Source organism: Tyto alba, unplaced genomic scaffold (assembly GCF_018691265.1).
Source record: "Tyto alba isolate M040663 unplaced genomic scaffold, T.alba_DEE_v4.0 Super-Scaffold_14, whole genome shotgun sequence".
Taxonomy (NCBI): domain Eukaryota; kingdom Metazoa; phylum Chordata; class Aves; order Strigiformes; family Tytonidae; genus Tyto; species Tyto alba.
In genome coordinates this window covers 11192633-11209725 of record NW_024881276.1, presented here as the reverse complement: position 1 = coordinate 11209725, position 17093 = coordinate 11192633, and the positions used below count along the sequence as shown (strand labels likewise).

At 38.4% G+C, this 17093-nt stretch overlaps 1 protein-coding gene across 6 annotated transcripts in view; it reads right to left on the bottom strand.

The window, feature by feature from the left end:
• GLRA2 (glycine receptor alpha 2) overlaps positions 1-17093 on the bottom strand; it is a 127900-nt gene that overhangs the window by 23514 nt on the left and 87293 nt on the right. For 4 of the 6 annotated variants that reach the window (XM_032983894.2, XM_032983893.2, XM_032983897.2 and 1 more), the window contains exons 8-9: positions 6288-6437; positions 4285-4404 (exon numbers count right to left, since the gene is read on the bottom strand). In XM_032983894.2, the coding sequence (XP_032839785.1) occupies positions 4285-4404; positions 6288-6437 (270 nt within the window). The remainder of the gene's footprint in view (positions 1-4284; positions 4405-6287; positions 6438-17093) is intronic. The other 2 variants (XM_032983896.2, XM_032983895.2) reach the window with 1 other exon arrangement.

Genomic DNA, 17093 nt, shown 5'->3' with positions numbered 1-17093 from the left:
ATAAAGGAACTGATATTACATGTTCTATAAATTAGTCTGCCTTTGATTACAGGATGTTTAATGTACTGACATTTTTATTTGTTTTTCAGAATCCTCTCCCTTGAAATGTAATTATCTTTTTTCCCTTTGTTTTCTTGGCTTGGTGTGAAAAATCCACTCCATAGAGTTCATCATCTTATTGTGTCTGAGGCTGTAAAACATATGAAACACAGATACTTGTTTTGAGGTTATTTACCTTCCTTCCTCCAATAAGGGAGGGAAAAGCTTCTATTTGACTTTTTATGTCACTTGTAAACAGGCCCTTATAACAAAAAAAAAAAATTCTCTCTTCCACTGATTCTTTGTGTTTGCTTTTCATTGTAAAATCTGCATTTCCAGTAAACTTAGTCTGTACACCTGCACCGACTGCTCTTCCTAGGTTATTTTAATCCATTGCTTGGATACCACCCCCATGGCTGAACTGCTTCTTTTCCTACAGGTTATTCTTTCTCTGGGGACTCCTGTCTCTCTTTAGACTTGTGCCTATAGCTAGACTAAGGATTTATATTAAGATGTTTTTCGAGTTTGAGATGATACTTTTGTTTAAATGTCTAAACTCACCATACTAAGTCCATTTAATAAACAATAAAGATACTTTGACTGATGTTAGGCCATTCCTAGCCTATTTATGCTCACAATAAAAAGACAGGCAAGGACATTCAGATGAAGTCACAAGGTGACATGGCAACATGTTGAAATGTATTGTGTCTATTATTTAACTGGTTCTCTGCAGTCATATGCGGGACTATAGCTTCAAGCTAAATGATCATTTTGGTGTATTTATCTTCGACTAGATTTTTTCTGCACAGTTACATTAAAGTGCTAATGCAATTGCCCTGGAGTAATAAAAGTAACCACAATATCCTGAGGGTGTTTATCTACAGCAGTAGCTATGTGCTCTTTAATCCATTAAGTAAGCAAGATATGAGAGAGAAAAAACCGTTTGGACTCAGATTCCTATTTTTCACAATGAAATTCATGTGTCTGAGCTCATTTGGTGAGCACCAAAAATAGCTCAGCAAAAAGGGCTTTCCTTGAACATTTCCATTATTCACATGATGCGGCACCTTACATAACACGAAGCGTGCACGTCATGCCACTGAGTGCGATGCACATGGATGCCAGAGGGCAAAAATTTCCACTGGGGACAGTAGTACCAAGTGTTTTAAAGGCAAAGTCAGGCTGGAGGCACTGATTTTTTTCAATAAGCAAGTCCAGAAAATCTTGGAGATTTATTTGGTTGTCCAGATGAAGGGATTTCAATATGATTAAAACAGCACAAGTGGCCTTTGAAAATAGGTGTTACTCAATGCATACCTCTTATTTTTAAAGATGGAAATTCTGTATTATCATGACAGTCTCAGTGACTTTGTCTGGGCACTTGGGGTACCCGCATTGCCACCAGCAGCTCCATCCAGAGACCAGGGGCTGCCATCTTTGCTTAGTGGGGTTATCCTCTGCTGCTGTAATTGCTTAGTCTCAGTCCCAGCTCTTTCATTTGAAAAAACTATTTGTGCCTCCCTTTTCTAATCTGCATGCATGTGTACCCCCTTGGCTGCAGCATTGTTATTTGTATTGCTCTGTGTTCCCTGCCCATGGGATTAAAGTCTGTCACAGCCTCCAGCTGCACAGTTTTTCATTCAAGTTATAAAGTATTGCTTTTAACAATAACAGTCCCAAACTTAACCCCTATTCTTGGTTACAGTGGTAATCATCACACATATAGTTTAAAAAGTCATCTTTGAGATGATGATACGAATACAAGTGTGCTGTGACTCATTTTGACTACTGATCATATAACATAATAATTACTGTTTTCAAAAAGGGATGATTGAACCTGTGTAAACAGAGTTTTGCCTCCCTGGAAACCCATCATTTTGAAAAATAAGCAAATCTTGTTTGATTATTACAAATCATATTTTAAAAATAAGTTCTTTTCTTTCAGGTGATTTGACACTATGCAAATTTAGACTTTAATATAATGAAACTGTACTACATCCACAGTACCATCAGACTCATTGCTTCTGCAGCCTGTATTCTCATTATATAAAACATAGTATCATGATATACAATAAATAGGCAACCACTTCTCTCAGCAGTTAATTATTGCTGTTGGTGGGTATACTTCGCTATGAGCAAGAAGACTACACAAATCTGTAGGACGAGCACTGAATGCTTCCTCCAACAGAAATTGCAAAGGGAAGGCAGACAGATTGAAGCACTGATTATCTGAGGATATAGGGACTTATTCTGTATAGAAGATGGCAAGAGGTTCTGATAGTGAAATTTTTTCTAATGAAATGAGAGATCAGTGGTTCATCTGTAAATACAACTTCTGGACCACCAACGTTACAACTCAGACTTTCCTAGAGAAGCACTAACCAGTCTGATCTTTGACTTAAGAGATCTGATGGTCTCTTAAGGTGTCTTGTGCTTTCAGGAAATATTCTGAGGGTTGCAGCACTAAGAACAAGACCCAGCAGAAGCAATAACAAAAGCAGTGACAGAGGTATAGGGTTACAAACCCAAGAACAGTATTTTTCTTGTTCCGTAGGTATAGCTGCTAAAACCAGGAATCCCAGTCAGGTGTGATTTACAACTTATTTTTTCTCTTGCCATATTGGCAAGCTTGCTGCTTGTGAGGCTTCTTGTGGCACTACAGGCTATGTTGCTATGTTCTCTGAACATAAACATCCTTCTATTGAGCAGAAAAGTACTGAGCTGCAGCTATGGTAGCATTGCCTCTGTCTTCGTATGTCTCCTCTGTTCACCTCTCAAGTGCACATCACTTCTGTGGTGGGAGTTCTCCAGGGGAAATCAACACCAGTGCAGCTCCAGCTCTTAGGGCTTTGCAGCAAAAGTACTGCAGCGACATGGCCCCTCTGTATACTGCCCTGGATGTATATGTAATGCACAATATTCAAAAGCAGAAGAGAGGTTTCTGCAAGCTTTCCTGAGTGGGGGATGACCGGGCCTTATGCAAACCTTAGCTGGACTACTAGCGCTTTGTGACTGATAAGACACGCAACACTGAGTACTTACTTGGACTGGTTTTGTAGTTGTATGGCATCATATTTCCAGTAGCAGCACAGTAATATTGGTCATATCTTCTAGAGAGACCCTGAATTTTCTTTTTATGTCCAGTTGTGTATATATGTAAATATGATTATTTCTACAATAGGAAGTATACAGAAATGAAGGCTCTCTTCTACTCAAGCAGTAAGTCTACTGCTTGAGATTGGAGCTCTGACAGTGAATGTATTGCATTGCAAATCCTCTATTCTAATTTTGCTGTGTAACATTAACTGTAGGTTTTGCTTTGATTTTGAAAGCTACTAATTCCCTTTACAGTGTACAAAATCCACTGAAATCATCTGCATCATATAATCACATAACTTTACAGAACTTGATCAAAGTCAGAGGCCCATTACAGCTCAACAGCTGCTCAGGCAATGTTTTTGTTCTGGGAAATCAGGTCCTAAAAGATTTAAATCCTGGTCCTATTTTATTTAAATGAATACATTTTATTTCTCAGCCACTGGTACCAAGCAGTGAGCTGCACTCTAAGCTCATTTCTCTCTCCAACACTGATTTTATTACCTCCACAACTCATCCATAATCTAGATCTATCAGCCGCTATCATATTGCTTCTGATCTGCTACACATTATACTGTGTAAAAGATTTCCACCCCATGGCTTTTCTCCAAATAAATAAAAATAAACCAATGACATACATTTTTTTCATTCATAGCTATTCATACTCCACTAAGCAGGGCTCAGACCGTCATGAGGAAGAAAACTGCAAGTTGATGGTTCAGGAATAAATACCATACCAATAAAAATACATTTCATTATACATATTAAATTTTGTTGGAATGCGCTCATCTGAAAGATAACACAATGTGGAATTTACTGTCTTAAGTTGTTTCCTGAGCTCCTGTCCCCTCCATTCGCCCTACAGGACCAGGCTACCCAATATACACGCACTTTCCATGGGAGGTTTGGAATGGGGGTGGCACAAGCCAACTGTGGAAAAAAGCAAGCATAAGGATGGGCCATGGGAATGTACAACATGAAACTGCTGTTCATGCCGGGGACAGTACTGTGTATTTTGTGGGGACATTTAGCAAAGAGAATACAAGAGACTGCTAGCGATGTCATCAAAATCATCCATTTTGCTGATTTATGACATCGTTGCCCATACTAAAACTATCTCTTGCTTTCTCTTTCTCGCTACAGTTTTACCCTCAAACTTGAATTGCCGGTCTGATTCACTGTCCCGTAAGCTGATGACTCTTTGCTCCGCAAGCCATTCATGCGCCGCACGGACTCGACGCTTTCATTCCCAACAGTCATAGTCTGTGCCTGTCCCCAGAGTGTCAGCATAGATAGCAGCAGCAAGAATGAGAATAGCACAGCGGTAACACAACACACAGACACAACAGGCAAAGAGAAGAATGGCACAGTTAGAGAAGACCATCATGCAAAACAAGGTGAATCACCTTCAAGGAAAATAAACTGAGAAAATTGTGAGAGACAAACTCAAGTAAAGAGATGCAGAGAACACCTTCTAAAGAGAAGTCCTTAGTAACATTGTACCCTATTTTGAAACTTGTGGAACCAGATTCATAGGAAAAGTGAAAGCAAGCCTGTGTAACTGAATAGGTGTCTCTTACTCCATCAGAATATTTCCTTCTATTTAATTAGGGCATTACCCATTTTACAAAGAATCCAGGTACCAACTAGCTTAGGATAAACACAGGTTTTCTGGTGATTTGGTTTCAAATAACTTTCTTTTAACAGTCACTAGAATAATCATTCCCACAGCAGATGAATGACCACTTCCATGGACCAAAGCCTCCTAACTTTTGAGTGATGCCACTACATACTGTTACTTACCAAGGGTGGATTCTTGCCTACTTGTTCATCTCTAAAGAAGACATTGTATCCAAAATTGAAATTACAGACCCCATACAGCAGCTTCTGCTGCTGCTGTGCTGGTTTTGGAAACAAAGACGTCCAGTGGCATCACATCTGGCATGTGTACCTCCAGACGGGCAAACATTTCTGCTCTCTCCTGTAATCTAATCTTTAACAGAAATCTCAATTCACCTGGCAATAATATTAAAACAGAAAACAGTCCTGGATTGTTTCCCAGAGCATCCATCAAATATTACATTAGCTACAGAACACTTATTAGACAGGCCTGTCAAAACACAAATGCCCTGTGACATTATTGTCATCCCTCTTGTAAAGGAAACCATTATTTGTGGCTTGAAGCACTTCTGCAGCTCAAGCAAATATTTACGTCACCTGGCAAATGCATATGTACAGCATAAACCTAGGTTCCTACTGATACTGAAAACTAATGACATAGATAAAGGCATGATGAAGCCTTTATAGTTGTGGGAATGATCATAACTAGACTAAAATTCAATTTAATGTTTATTCTTGTCTTTCCATTTAGCAAAGAAAAAAAAAAAAAAACAAAAACAAAACCAAGAAAGATAGACAGACTTCCTAAAAATATTCCTAGACTGACATCTGGTTTAAAAATAAGCCTCTCTTTTACATTTCAGTCACTGGTATAAAATGATGCGATAATGATACAAATAGGACCTTTGTTAAAAATGTAAAGTTTGTAACAAAAGGTGAAACAGTAGAATCTAGAGAAGAAATACTCCTAATCCTTCTCTTTTTTAAAGTGGCCATGTTTCCTGGTTTCAGGTGGGAAAGACACCAGTTGAGGGTGGTTTAAAAGTCAGGGCAGAACTAACAATCACTCTGCAATGGGCTACCCTAAGGAGTCTCCCATTTTAGCATGACTAGCTAGGATAGCACTAAAAAAGACAGGACTCAGCCTTGTGGTGATGTCATCACATCTGGATGATGTCAAGGAAATAATATCAGTCCTCTATTTATATCATTGCTTCCAACGGTTCCTTATCCACTGGTAGGTGCCACAGAGTAGCACCATATTTGTAAAGGTACAGCTGCTTCAGCAATTGCAAGAGAATAAAATTCTTGGCATCAGTGACCAATATATTGACATTTATCAATAACTTCATGAACTGCAAATAAATGCAGCAGCCTGTTATCAGCTCTTTATCAAGGAGTAAAACAGTCAAAAGGAAACTGTAGAATGACACTCTCCTGCAAGGGCAAGAAGAACTGAGGTGAGAAGTCAACTGCATGTCAGTGTGCTGTCAGGTCAGACTCAAGTCACCCCAAGTAAAGAGCAGCTGTACCTTGTTTTGTCTTCTTTGCCTTCTTCGAAGCCTCAGAAACTCCTTGTGCTGCCGTGAAACAAAGTTGACTGCTGCATATTCCAGTAATGCAGCAAAGACAAAGAGAAGGCACACGGCCATCCAGATGTCGATAGCTTTTACATAGGAGACCTAGAAAGAAATAGGGCACAGCATGTTATATTTCAAACTTCTTCATAAGCTGAAGATATTGATGTGAAAAAATAAGAACACTTCACAGCAGAGTTCCAGTCATTCAACGAGGTGGGGTTTTTCTTGGTTTGTGTTTTGCTTTATTGGTTTATTGTCTTATAACAAATAAATAATCCAATTATTAATGGAAATACATGTTCATAAAGGATACACAAATGATGAGCTACTGTCTTGAGGAAAAGAATCGAGATTAGTCTAAGAAAATACAAGTGCTCTTATAGTGACAATCACAGCTTATCAGAAATAATATGAATGCAGGACGTGATACAATGCCTATTGAAAAACAACTAGAAAGTTTATAGATATCATCTTTTTCATCTTTTATGAACCAATTATCATATTGATTAATTAGCTATGCTTGGTATACGTAACCTCAAAGTAAATTTAGGGTACAGTATCCTATGGGTTGGTATGACTTTACTAATTAAATATTCGTTCCTAGTTGTTTGGCCTTTATCCAACAACTCTACAAGAAAAACAAATTTTCATAGATATTGTCTACTACAAATACCCAAATACCAGATGCCTCTGTTCTAGTAAAAGCCTATTCTGACTGGAGTTGACTGGTCCACAGCAAAATCAGATATATTACAGCACTGCAACGTCATGACATTTTTATCATATTGCCCACATTGGTATAAACAGTAGCCAATTAATGAGTCACACACCATGCATATCAAAGGTACTTTGTCCTCCGCAGCTGTATTTGGTCTATGCCTTTCTTTGTTGTCTTGTAGTTTTTAAGCAGAGATCTTATGATTAGGCAACAGCAGGTTGTCTCTTTTATTTATCGAGTATTACATCCAGGGTGGAATTAAAATCATCTGACTTTTAATGTCTACAATGTACATGTGAGCTATAGTTGCCTAAACTACTTTGAAATAAATAAATCAAGGAATGAAGAACAGGCATTTCTAGGCTGCAATGCATCTGAGCTGTTTTAGATGTCTTCGCTATCACGAGATGAATAACACCCAAACAGTGCTTCTTCATCTTTATGTCTGTAAAGAGGAGATTAGAACCACTTTCTAAGCATAGACACATGGGGCTTTACTCAGTTGTCTAAATAAAAGCATCACATACTGAGGCATTAGGTACCTAGCCTCCATTTGCTAATATAGCAGCGGACGAATCTCCAGTATCATACTAACCAATCCTCTGGAAATGTCTCAGATACCCAAGGTCACCTCAAATGGCACCACCATACAACTGAATCAAGACAGGCAAAATGAATGATACCTAAACCCTGAAAAATTATATCAGAGGTATTTAACATCTGAATAATACCCTGCAGGACAAAGATTTCAATGCAGTCAAAACATACAGTGGCCTGAAAAGAGAGCAGAAAAGGATGTGTTGTGCAACTAACACTCTAATGTTTAGGATGCCCAATCTCCACCATGGAAAACTCCACCTCTACCCTTTGAACACACTATTTAAAATGACCTTGCTCTTATGGTCGTAGCTACCATTTCACGATGAAGGGAAGCACACTTATTTCGGTAGATTTTGTTCCTATTTACCATGTGCTTAAGTATCAACACTTTTTGATGCCTGTGGAACATTTTTTGTTAACATCAAACAGCATATATTGCACTATGTGCTCCAGCAAGCAATGTGAGCTGAGGAACTGGCATTTAAAGTATGGTATAAAAGATACAGAGCTCCATCCTGAAGATCCTGAACACTGAGCAGGACATTTTAGGGGAGCCAAGTACTGTTATTCAGCCTGCATCACGGTAACATAAATTTCAGTAGTTGAGGCTATAGTGCAGCTCCACACTGCAATGCCCAGAATGCAGCATGCACAGGCTGAGATGGAAGAGGAGGACTTAGCAGGCTAAGGTAACCCTATGAATCCGTGTCATTCAATTGGATACACAGCAGATATGCATTTGTCTCTCCCACACATAAAAAAATTTTACAAGTTACATCTTTACTGAGCAGCTGTGAAATCCAGTGAAAACTCAACAATGTCCCAGACACTCTGTGCCACAGGCTGAGGCACAGTAGGAATCAAGTCACTATAATTTGTGTAAAATGCAGCTGAGTTTGGACTGTTTGTTACCTTCTTTGAAGGGGCAGCTTGTTTTCCTTTACAAATGCCCTCAGGAGATGTAATAGACATGCATAAACAGCTAGACTGTGCTGCCAGAGACAGCACAATGCAGGGAGCTGAAGCCACAAGAATCAGCATTTCTGACTCTGCAAATCCTGTCCTAGTGGGCTTAAGGCAAAGAGGGCAAAATAATACAAGAAGACCTGAGTTAGCCTTCCTGCCACTTACGCAGTGCTGCCATAAATGGCTTCCACACAATTGCTGAGCCAGCTGGATTATTTTAACCCCAGCCTGCAGGGCTGGAATCAGAGAATCACAATATACTTGGCAGGTATGTGGCTTGTTTTATCATTTAGCCATTGCCATATCATGCATACCACATCTTTACATGACAAAACAGAAAACAATTGCTTCCGTCAACACATTAAAAATAAAGAAATGGAAAAGTTCTGCAATGAGTGAAAGTTGATCCCTTTGTTTTCAAATCACTTTATGTAATTTTATCTATGTATTCCCAGTCTGTACAGAATTATGTTGCTTTTAGCAACATAAAAAAAAAAAATGTAATTTTCTGAAAACAGACTTCTTTCTAGCCACCCCTATGCATGGAAAATTACATGGATCTATTACACTAAGCCTAGCAGGGCCTCACTTGATGCATGTTTCCAAAGAAGTCCTAAAGTGAGTGCCCAGATTTTAGACCAGCACTTTGGTATCTAAAAAATGCACAATGCAAAGTTTCAGTGGAGTTTAGGAGCTCTAACTGCTTTAGCTGACTTTAAACTGTGTCTTCCTTCAACTAGGAAATTGTCACATCTATCAGATTGCAGACTGATCTGACGTGCACCTCTATCAACCACCCCCGATGAAGCAGTTCCACCTTATATGAAAACACTTAAAATACATTGGCTTGGGTACTGGGAAAAAGAGTCTCCCCTTCCTAGATGCAAATCTTAAGCAGTGGAATATGAAGCTGTTCTCTGTCTCTGTGTCCCAAACACATGCAGGGATTGAGAAGGCCCAATCACAGAGTATTTCATGGTGCTTGAACAATATCCTCAGTGAAATGAGCACAGAAAGGATGTAAATTTGATCTGCACATTCCAGATGAGTGCTATAGACACTTGCCTACCAGACATTGTAGCTTCTTACTGTGGTCCCTCACATGTCAATTAAATGCCTTTTTCTAGGATCTCCTCAGCTACTTCTCACTCATGTCCACAGGAAACTCTCCACTCAGCAGGCTCTAGTGTGCATCTCATTCCTAGGCTCTTATTTCTCTTTTGTACTGTACAAGGAACCTTTCCCATCTAATTTTCAGTTAAAAATATTGCTGAGTGACACGCTCATAGGAGCTGGGGTCTGCAAAACTGGGTACTTCACGATATCGTATGTATACCCATTGCTTTGGGAGGTTCTTCCACCAAACTCAAAACCAGTATTACCAGCTTTTTTTTTTTTTTTTTTTTTTTTTTTTTTTTTCCCAGATAAATGGTATAGCATGAAAACTCATATGTTTGCTCAACTAAAAGGCTTACATCACCTGCTTTGGTAAGGACTCATCAAACAATACTGCATCTCCAGCTTCCTTAGCTACCATGTTCATGCTCCATGCTCCATAGTCACTGCTGCGTACAGGTAAGACAGTATAGACCCTGATTTTTTTGGAGAAGCTTTCATCTCACCTAACTTAAAGCATGTTATGTGCATGTGTTTTTTTAAAGTAATGATAAGATCTAAGCATTTTTAGGACAAAATGTATCTAAGTGGAAGGTAGATATCTATACTACAGTCAAACAAACTGTACCCTAAAAATGCCAGTATCTCATTTCTGACCAAGAATGGAGTTTTGGATGGCTGTTTCAGGTATATCTGTCTGCTTGATATATGCCAACTTTGATTAGATAAAGCCTGTGAACCGTTTCTGTTAAGTAGTACCTTGATGCAATCCTAAGCAGAACAGAGCAAAATAACAGAAGTTATCCCACATTACACTACATAATAGAGACTGTTACCTGAGCATTTGCCACCTTTCCCATAATTTCACTTGCAGGACAGAATATAATGTAACACTACAAAGTCAGAGCTGTCTTACTCTAAAGCTAAGAAAGCTAAGCATAGTGAATGTGATCAAACAACTCCCTTCCCTTCAAAATCTTCCTAATTTGTTATTTGGCCATGCCCACTATGTAAATAAAAGAGCAGTTTATGCTCTATACGGCACTGCTGTAGCATCATTGACCCCAGTGAAGTTCCTGGAAATGAAAGTCCAGGGAGGATTACACTGTTCATGCAGGCTTTGCGAAGATTAAACCTTCCACTTTTTCAGCTCTTTTTATTTTAGCACTGTGACTCTTTCACAGCTTCTGGATACCTTTCGGCATATCGCCCTGTGTCACCACCAGAACGAAACATGTTTTTATGGAGAAAAGCAGGAGGAAAACACAATCATAGGTCCCGCAGCTGAGCAGCTGTCATTTGTTGACATTTGTGAATCAACCCAAATGTGAACTCTATTTCTGCTACAGCACCAGCCTCATGATACTCCAGACAACTGCTTTAACTCTCTGATCCTGTTAACAGGTGTATAATGGAAATAAAGACAAATCCATTCTCTCCTGGAGTTCTGCACTGTGAAAATAACTTCAATACTCAGTGAAAGGTGTTCGGCCCATGTTAAAAAACATATATCCATTTATGTTGGTTGATAGGATCTCATGAAAAAATATCTTTGACTTGTGATATGAACACTCAAGCCTTTGCTTTTGTAAAATACCAAATTCCAGACAAGATTTTTTTAAAGAAGAAAATTTTCGGCTACTGAGAAATGTTACACTTTGAAATTAATTTCTCCTGTAGATTAAAAGAATCCTTTTGGGAAAAAAAGTTTCAGAGAATTTTTCAGGTTGAACATGTGGAAATAGAACAAAGTAACATTTTAAATCAAAACTGAAACAAACGTTATGTAGAACTGCCTTACAGTACAAGGCATTGATGTTGCATTTAATTTCACCTTATTTTTTTATACCAAAACACTTATATGAAATTCTGTTATCATAAAATTTACTGGATTTTTTTTTTTTTTTCCAGATCTTGAATCAATAAAAAAATTCATAGCTCTTTCCTCTGTATCAGCTTTTATAGTTGATGCTGAAAGCACCAGTCCTGGTTTCATCACAATTTCTAGGCAGAGTTTCTGAAGGAAGAACATGCTGCCAGCTGCTGTTACAATGAAAGTATTTTCTTTTTGTCTCACTCTTACTCTGGATCTTTCTTTTCACCCAAGTGTTTCACCTTCATGAAATATCATCACTCTAAACCAAATTCATATCAGAAAATGCAAATTACTTTCCCCGTTCTAAAACCTCAGTCATTTTATACTATGCTGCTGTTGCAACAGTCTCCAGTTAATTATCCTTCACACCATGCAATTTTAAAGGGTCATAGTCACTGTGAAATGCCTTCACAGGTCAGCTCAACAAAACTTTTTAGCTTAGTGGACAATACAGCATAATACAGAAAGTGGTTAAGATTCCACCAAGTTTAAGATTAATGGGATCGATCACCTGGTAAGAAAATATTCATGAAGTATTTAGGAGAGGGCAAGTAAGCAGTGGTCCATCACATCTGGCTTTTGGGACCTGTTCTTGAAGGGGGCTGCTTTCCACAGGGGAGGGCACGAGAATAAAAATTTTTGTCTTCCAGACTGTGGAAAATGTTTGTTTGCCTCTTCAAGACTTTAATGTCAATATCCTTTCCATAATGTACTTTGCAATGAAAAAGGTTAAGCTATCAGAGCTACCATTCTGTTACTGTAAAATAATTGCTCATATTATGGGGCAGATTTTGACAGGAGATAATTAATTGGTGGATGAATTCCGTGGAAATTGTAGGTGTCCTCCATCAGCTCACTTATGGCATTGGTAGGTGGCTTTGGAAGACAACCAGCCTGGCTGGTGACCTTCTTTCCTTCTGAGGTGAAATGGGGTTAAAATCAAGTCCGAGATGTCCCACTTGGGAATCAAGCTACTACCATCAGAGTAAAATGCCTGTTCCGAGATTATGACATAACTGATTTGGTTTGTTTATTGGATGAATGAAAAAATTACAATATTTGGTGAACATGAAACACACTTTTTCCAGCTATTTTAATAATACAACTCTATTTTTTTAACTGGCTAAAATATTTCAACTCTTTTTTAATATATTTTTTTTCAGGAATATCTATTTCATCTTCCATTTTTAAATTAAATGTGGGCAATTTTCAAAACAAAACAAGAAACAACGAAGAATTTAATTTAAAAACACTGAAACAAGCTCCCACCCTCCCTCCATTTTTCAGATTCCATCTGAAAGTATCCTCCTAACTCAGCAGGGGCTCACAAGTTTTTCCAGTCACCCAAAATTGCCTTTTTCAGTGAATAAACTATTCATCCAAAATTTTTTGCTCTATTTCTATTGCTAGTTCTGCCAAGTCATGTTAAACCTCCCACCCACTGCTGATGCAGAACTAAATGTTGATTGCATGCAAGCCAGGAGAAGTGTGGAAACCACTTATGGTTTCTTTTTCTTCCAAAGATGAAGGAAAATTTTCTTCAAGTTTTTGAAGATGATCAGAGGGTTAAGGTATTTACAAAGATGTTCTGAGAGAGGTCCCTGGGCAAGGGCCAGAAGAGGTGATCACGGGTGTGCAACAAAATTCACAAATATGGCTAATGGCTATTTTTGCTGTGCCAACCAGCCCAAGATGCTGCAGAAACTGTACTGGTTTGAGAGTGGAGATCGCTACCGCTGTGCCAGTTCAATCCTACTCCCTCTGAAGTTAACAAGCAAGATGCTCCCCACCTTCAGAGTGGGGGTGGCTCCCAAGAAACTTCAGCTATTGTCCAACATTTTCTGAACCTCTGTGACACATGGCTTACACCTGATTCAGACAACTCAGAACTGTGTTCTAGTACATCCTGAGGAACATGATAAAGGGAGCACATAACGGTAACTGCACACCAGAGAATTATATTTCTTTAAATTATGTAACTACATTCTGTATGACACATTACAAAAAAAAATATACTTGTGTTCCAGGTAAAGGAAAGCCATTCTAGAGAAGCAATAAAATATTTCTTTTTAGCATGAGCTGTGTCTATTCACACTTTATGATCTTCCTTCTCAAACATCATACTTCCACCTTTGAAAAATGTAATCCCATAAATACAGAAACAGCTATCAGTTTGGTAAAGTCAACATTGCTTGTTTTTCCTTCCCAAGGGCATATGAAGTATTGGCATATTCATCATGTCATTTTGTGCAATCATATGGTGTAGTTGCCTTGTATTTCCCATTCCTGACAATTTGTTCTTTCTGTACAGGAACTTTAGACAGGATGTACCATTTCCACTTCAAAAGCCCTTGACTTCCTTGAAAATAGTGTCACTATTTTTCAGACATGAAGGAAAAAAAAAAAAAAAAAGAAGAAATCTGAGCAATAGCTTAAGGCAGTTTTTATAACCAAGCAGGTTACAGCTAAGAAAACAAAGGCTTGTACTTTGGACAGATAATGGTGCTGGTGCTCAGCTTGGGAGCAAACTGGGTGATTTTATTATGCATTAATAATGCAGGGACTGACTGACCTCTGCTACTGGGAATAAAGTAACAATAATTGAAAACGTAACCAGGGTCAAACCCCTACTTTTTCAAACAAGTGTCCAACTGTGTGTCGTATCACTTCTCACTAAGATGGCATTAAAATCAAAATGTCTCTTGTATCTTGGCCAGGAGTTCGAGACTAGTTCAGACCACTACAGAAATAGTTAACAAGAAGGTACAGAAGGAAAGTGCTGAATTGTTTGGAAACAGGAAGTTCTGGTAGCCCTCATCTAGATCTGTGTTAAGTTCATGCCTTGCAATCAAGGGCAGAATGGAACTAGGATTTAGAAGATCCACATCAGGGTGCATGAAATTCGAATGTGTGGATGGACCAAATAATAAAGGTACTAGTTATTTCTGTCTGATTGTCTTTTTTCAGCCCCCTGTGGAAACAGATTTTGGAGGGAATCAAAACTATGAAAGAAGGAGAGGAGAAAAAAAGGCAAATTCTTCTGTTCATCATAAATTAGGACTTTGGCATCTACCAGGATACTTCTGACTTTTCTTATTGCCCTGATCCTGAAAATCACTGGGCAGGAACAAGTCAGGGGACACCACCACTCCCACCACCTCAGTCACATCCTCAACACTACATGGAAAAATGAAATTGTGGTTCTTGTCACTCTCCAGCCTGGTTTCCTCTCTCTGACCTCTTGGTAAAAAGAGTGTGGCTTAACTGGCCAACAAAAATGTGCTCTACAGTAGTGTTGCAGACCAAGAGATAGCTCACCTCACCCTACACCAATATCATAGAGGTGGTACGGTTTTGTCAAATCTCAGACAAGACAGTAAGAGCCACCGTGTGTGCTTGAGCTGTCTCAGAAAGAGACCTACAACACTAAGCATTGGCTTCTCGCCACTAATATTCTGCACATCTCTGCTCTTTCTCTTGGTTTCGTCTTCTTCTGTCTTCAAGAAATTGTTCTTGAATAGGAGCTCACAACCATTTGACTTTTTCTTTTTTCCTTCAAAACCAACCAGACTTCCAGTAAAGCTTTCTACAGTCAAAGATAAAAACAATCCTTCTGCCCCCACAAAGAAACTAGTACTCTCTGCACACACACTCTCCACAGGTTACTACAGCATCTCCATGCCTCACCAACTAATCCTTCAGGTTTGGCTTGTGAACAAAGCAAGGCAGAAAAGCAAGCTCATGTTGGCAGAAATAAAATAAATAATACCAATATTTGTGACATTTCTTATGTATGGGCCAAAGGAAGTAATCAACAGAGTGGTGGAGCCATGGTGATCAGTTCATGAAGTTGACAAATATGGATTGATGTCCCTGCTACAAGGAAGCAGCTTCTTATTATTAAGTAATTGAAAGAAATTTATCACACAGAAACACCCCATATCCAGCTGCGATCTGTGAAAATTGAGAATTATATGTGGCTGCACTAAGACACAGGCAAATACACATACAGACAGCCTTGGTAGCTAGATGACAACGTCAGTCTTGGGTCTCATTTACAATAGAAGATTCTGGCTCTTCCTTCCTAGTGAAATCAACAGATAATATTTCTTTAATGTCATTGAATGCCCACTTGACTGCTTGGACTTTAAGTGTAATTTCTTCAGTGGCTGAGAGCTTGGATAAAAACAATCACCAAGGAGAAAAACCTGAGGAATATTAAAAAGGAGCCACAGCCACAAAACCATGATTGCATGATTGCTAACAAGGACTGATGGCAGGATTTTGAAACAATGTCATTACATTCATAAACAGAGTAAAATTTTGATACTTACCAAAGGAGCATTTATATTTATGATTCATTTGAAATAAGAAGACAATGTGGTATGTATCTGAGTACAGCCAGTGCCTACTTCTAAAGTGCCACCCTTTCAGCAGTGATTACAGTTTTCTGAAATATTTGTTTGTTTGGTTTCCAAACAGAGCATTAACTCAGGTTCAGAAAACCATTTCCATTTCCTTTGTAGTTCCAAAAGTGCCTCAGCCACCTCAGGTGAAAAGTAATCTTTATTCAGCTCAGCCACAGCCATGCCAGATACAGTTATTGCCTCTGCCATCCAGTTAGGAAGAATTATACCAAACTGCATTATTATTTGACCTTTGAAGAGTTAACTGACTCAGTGCATGACTGTTATCAAATAACAAGTCAGGATTTTATTTTTGTAGCAATAGGAACAAATCTCTTATTTCACGTAAAGCAAGTAAGAATCACAGAACTGGCGGGCCACAGCATAGCTACCATGATCAATACCAAAACATTTGCAACTATGCATACTTTTTTAGGTATTATTTTACTATTGGATAACATGAAAATTGTGTTAAAGCTCAGGTTATTGCAGAGTATTCTACAACATCCTCTATGTGCTCTATTTCCTACTGTAGTCACAACTAAGTGAACCATTAAAAGTGATCCAATTCACTGAACCAAACAACAAAAACCTAAAATTAGAAAAAAGATGCCTAGAGCAATATGCCTTTTTTTCTTTCAATCTTTGTCTCTGCTATTTGTGAATAGAAAGCCAGTTTTCTAATTCTTCCCTAAGATTATACTCCTAAATTCTGGGTTTATGAGAACTTCCAGCAATGTAATTTGGTGAGAAAAGGCATTTTTTTTATTTTTATGACTATCAGTCTCTCTAGATGAGAGAAGGGTAAATTAAATAAATCCTTTGGTCAGAGAAAATTACCTTACCATACTAAATATAACATCAGACTAAAACAACTGAAAATGGCATAGTTCATTACATTACTCAGTATCCCCATATGCTTCTTTCTTGACTGTTGCTTGATCAGTTACTTACTATTTCTGAACCATTTATCATTTTTAATGACTCTTCTAGCTCTGCATTCTGAATTGCTACTTTCATCTGATTAAACTTGAAGGGAAAAAAATGCTTTATTTGTCGATAATTTAATCAATATG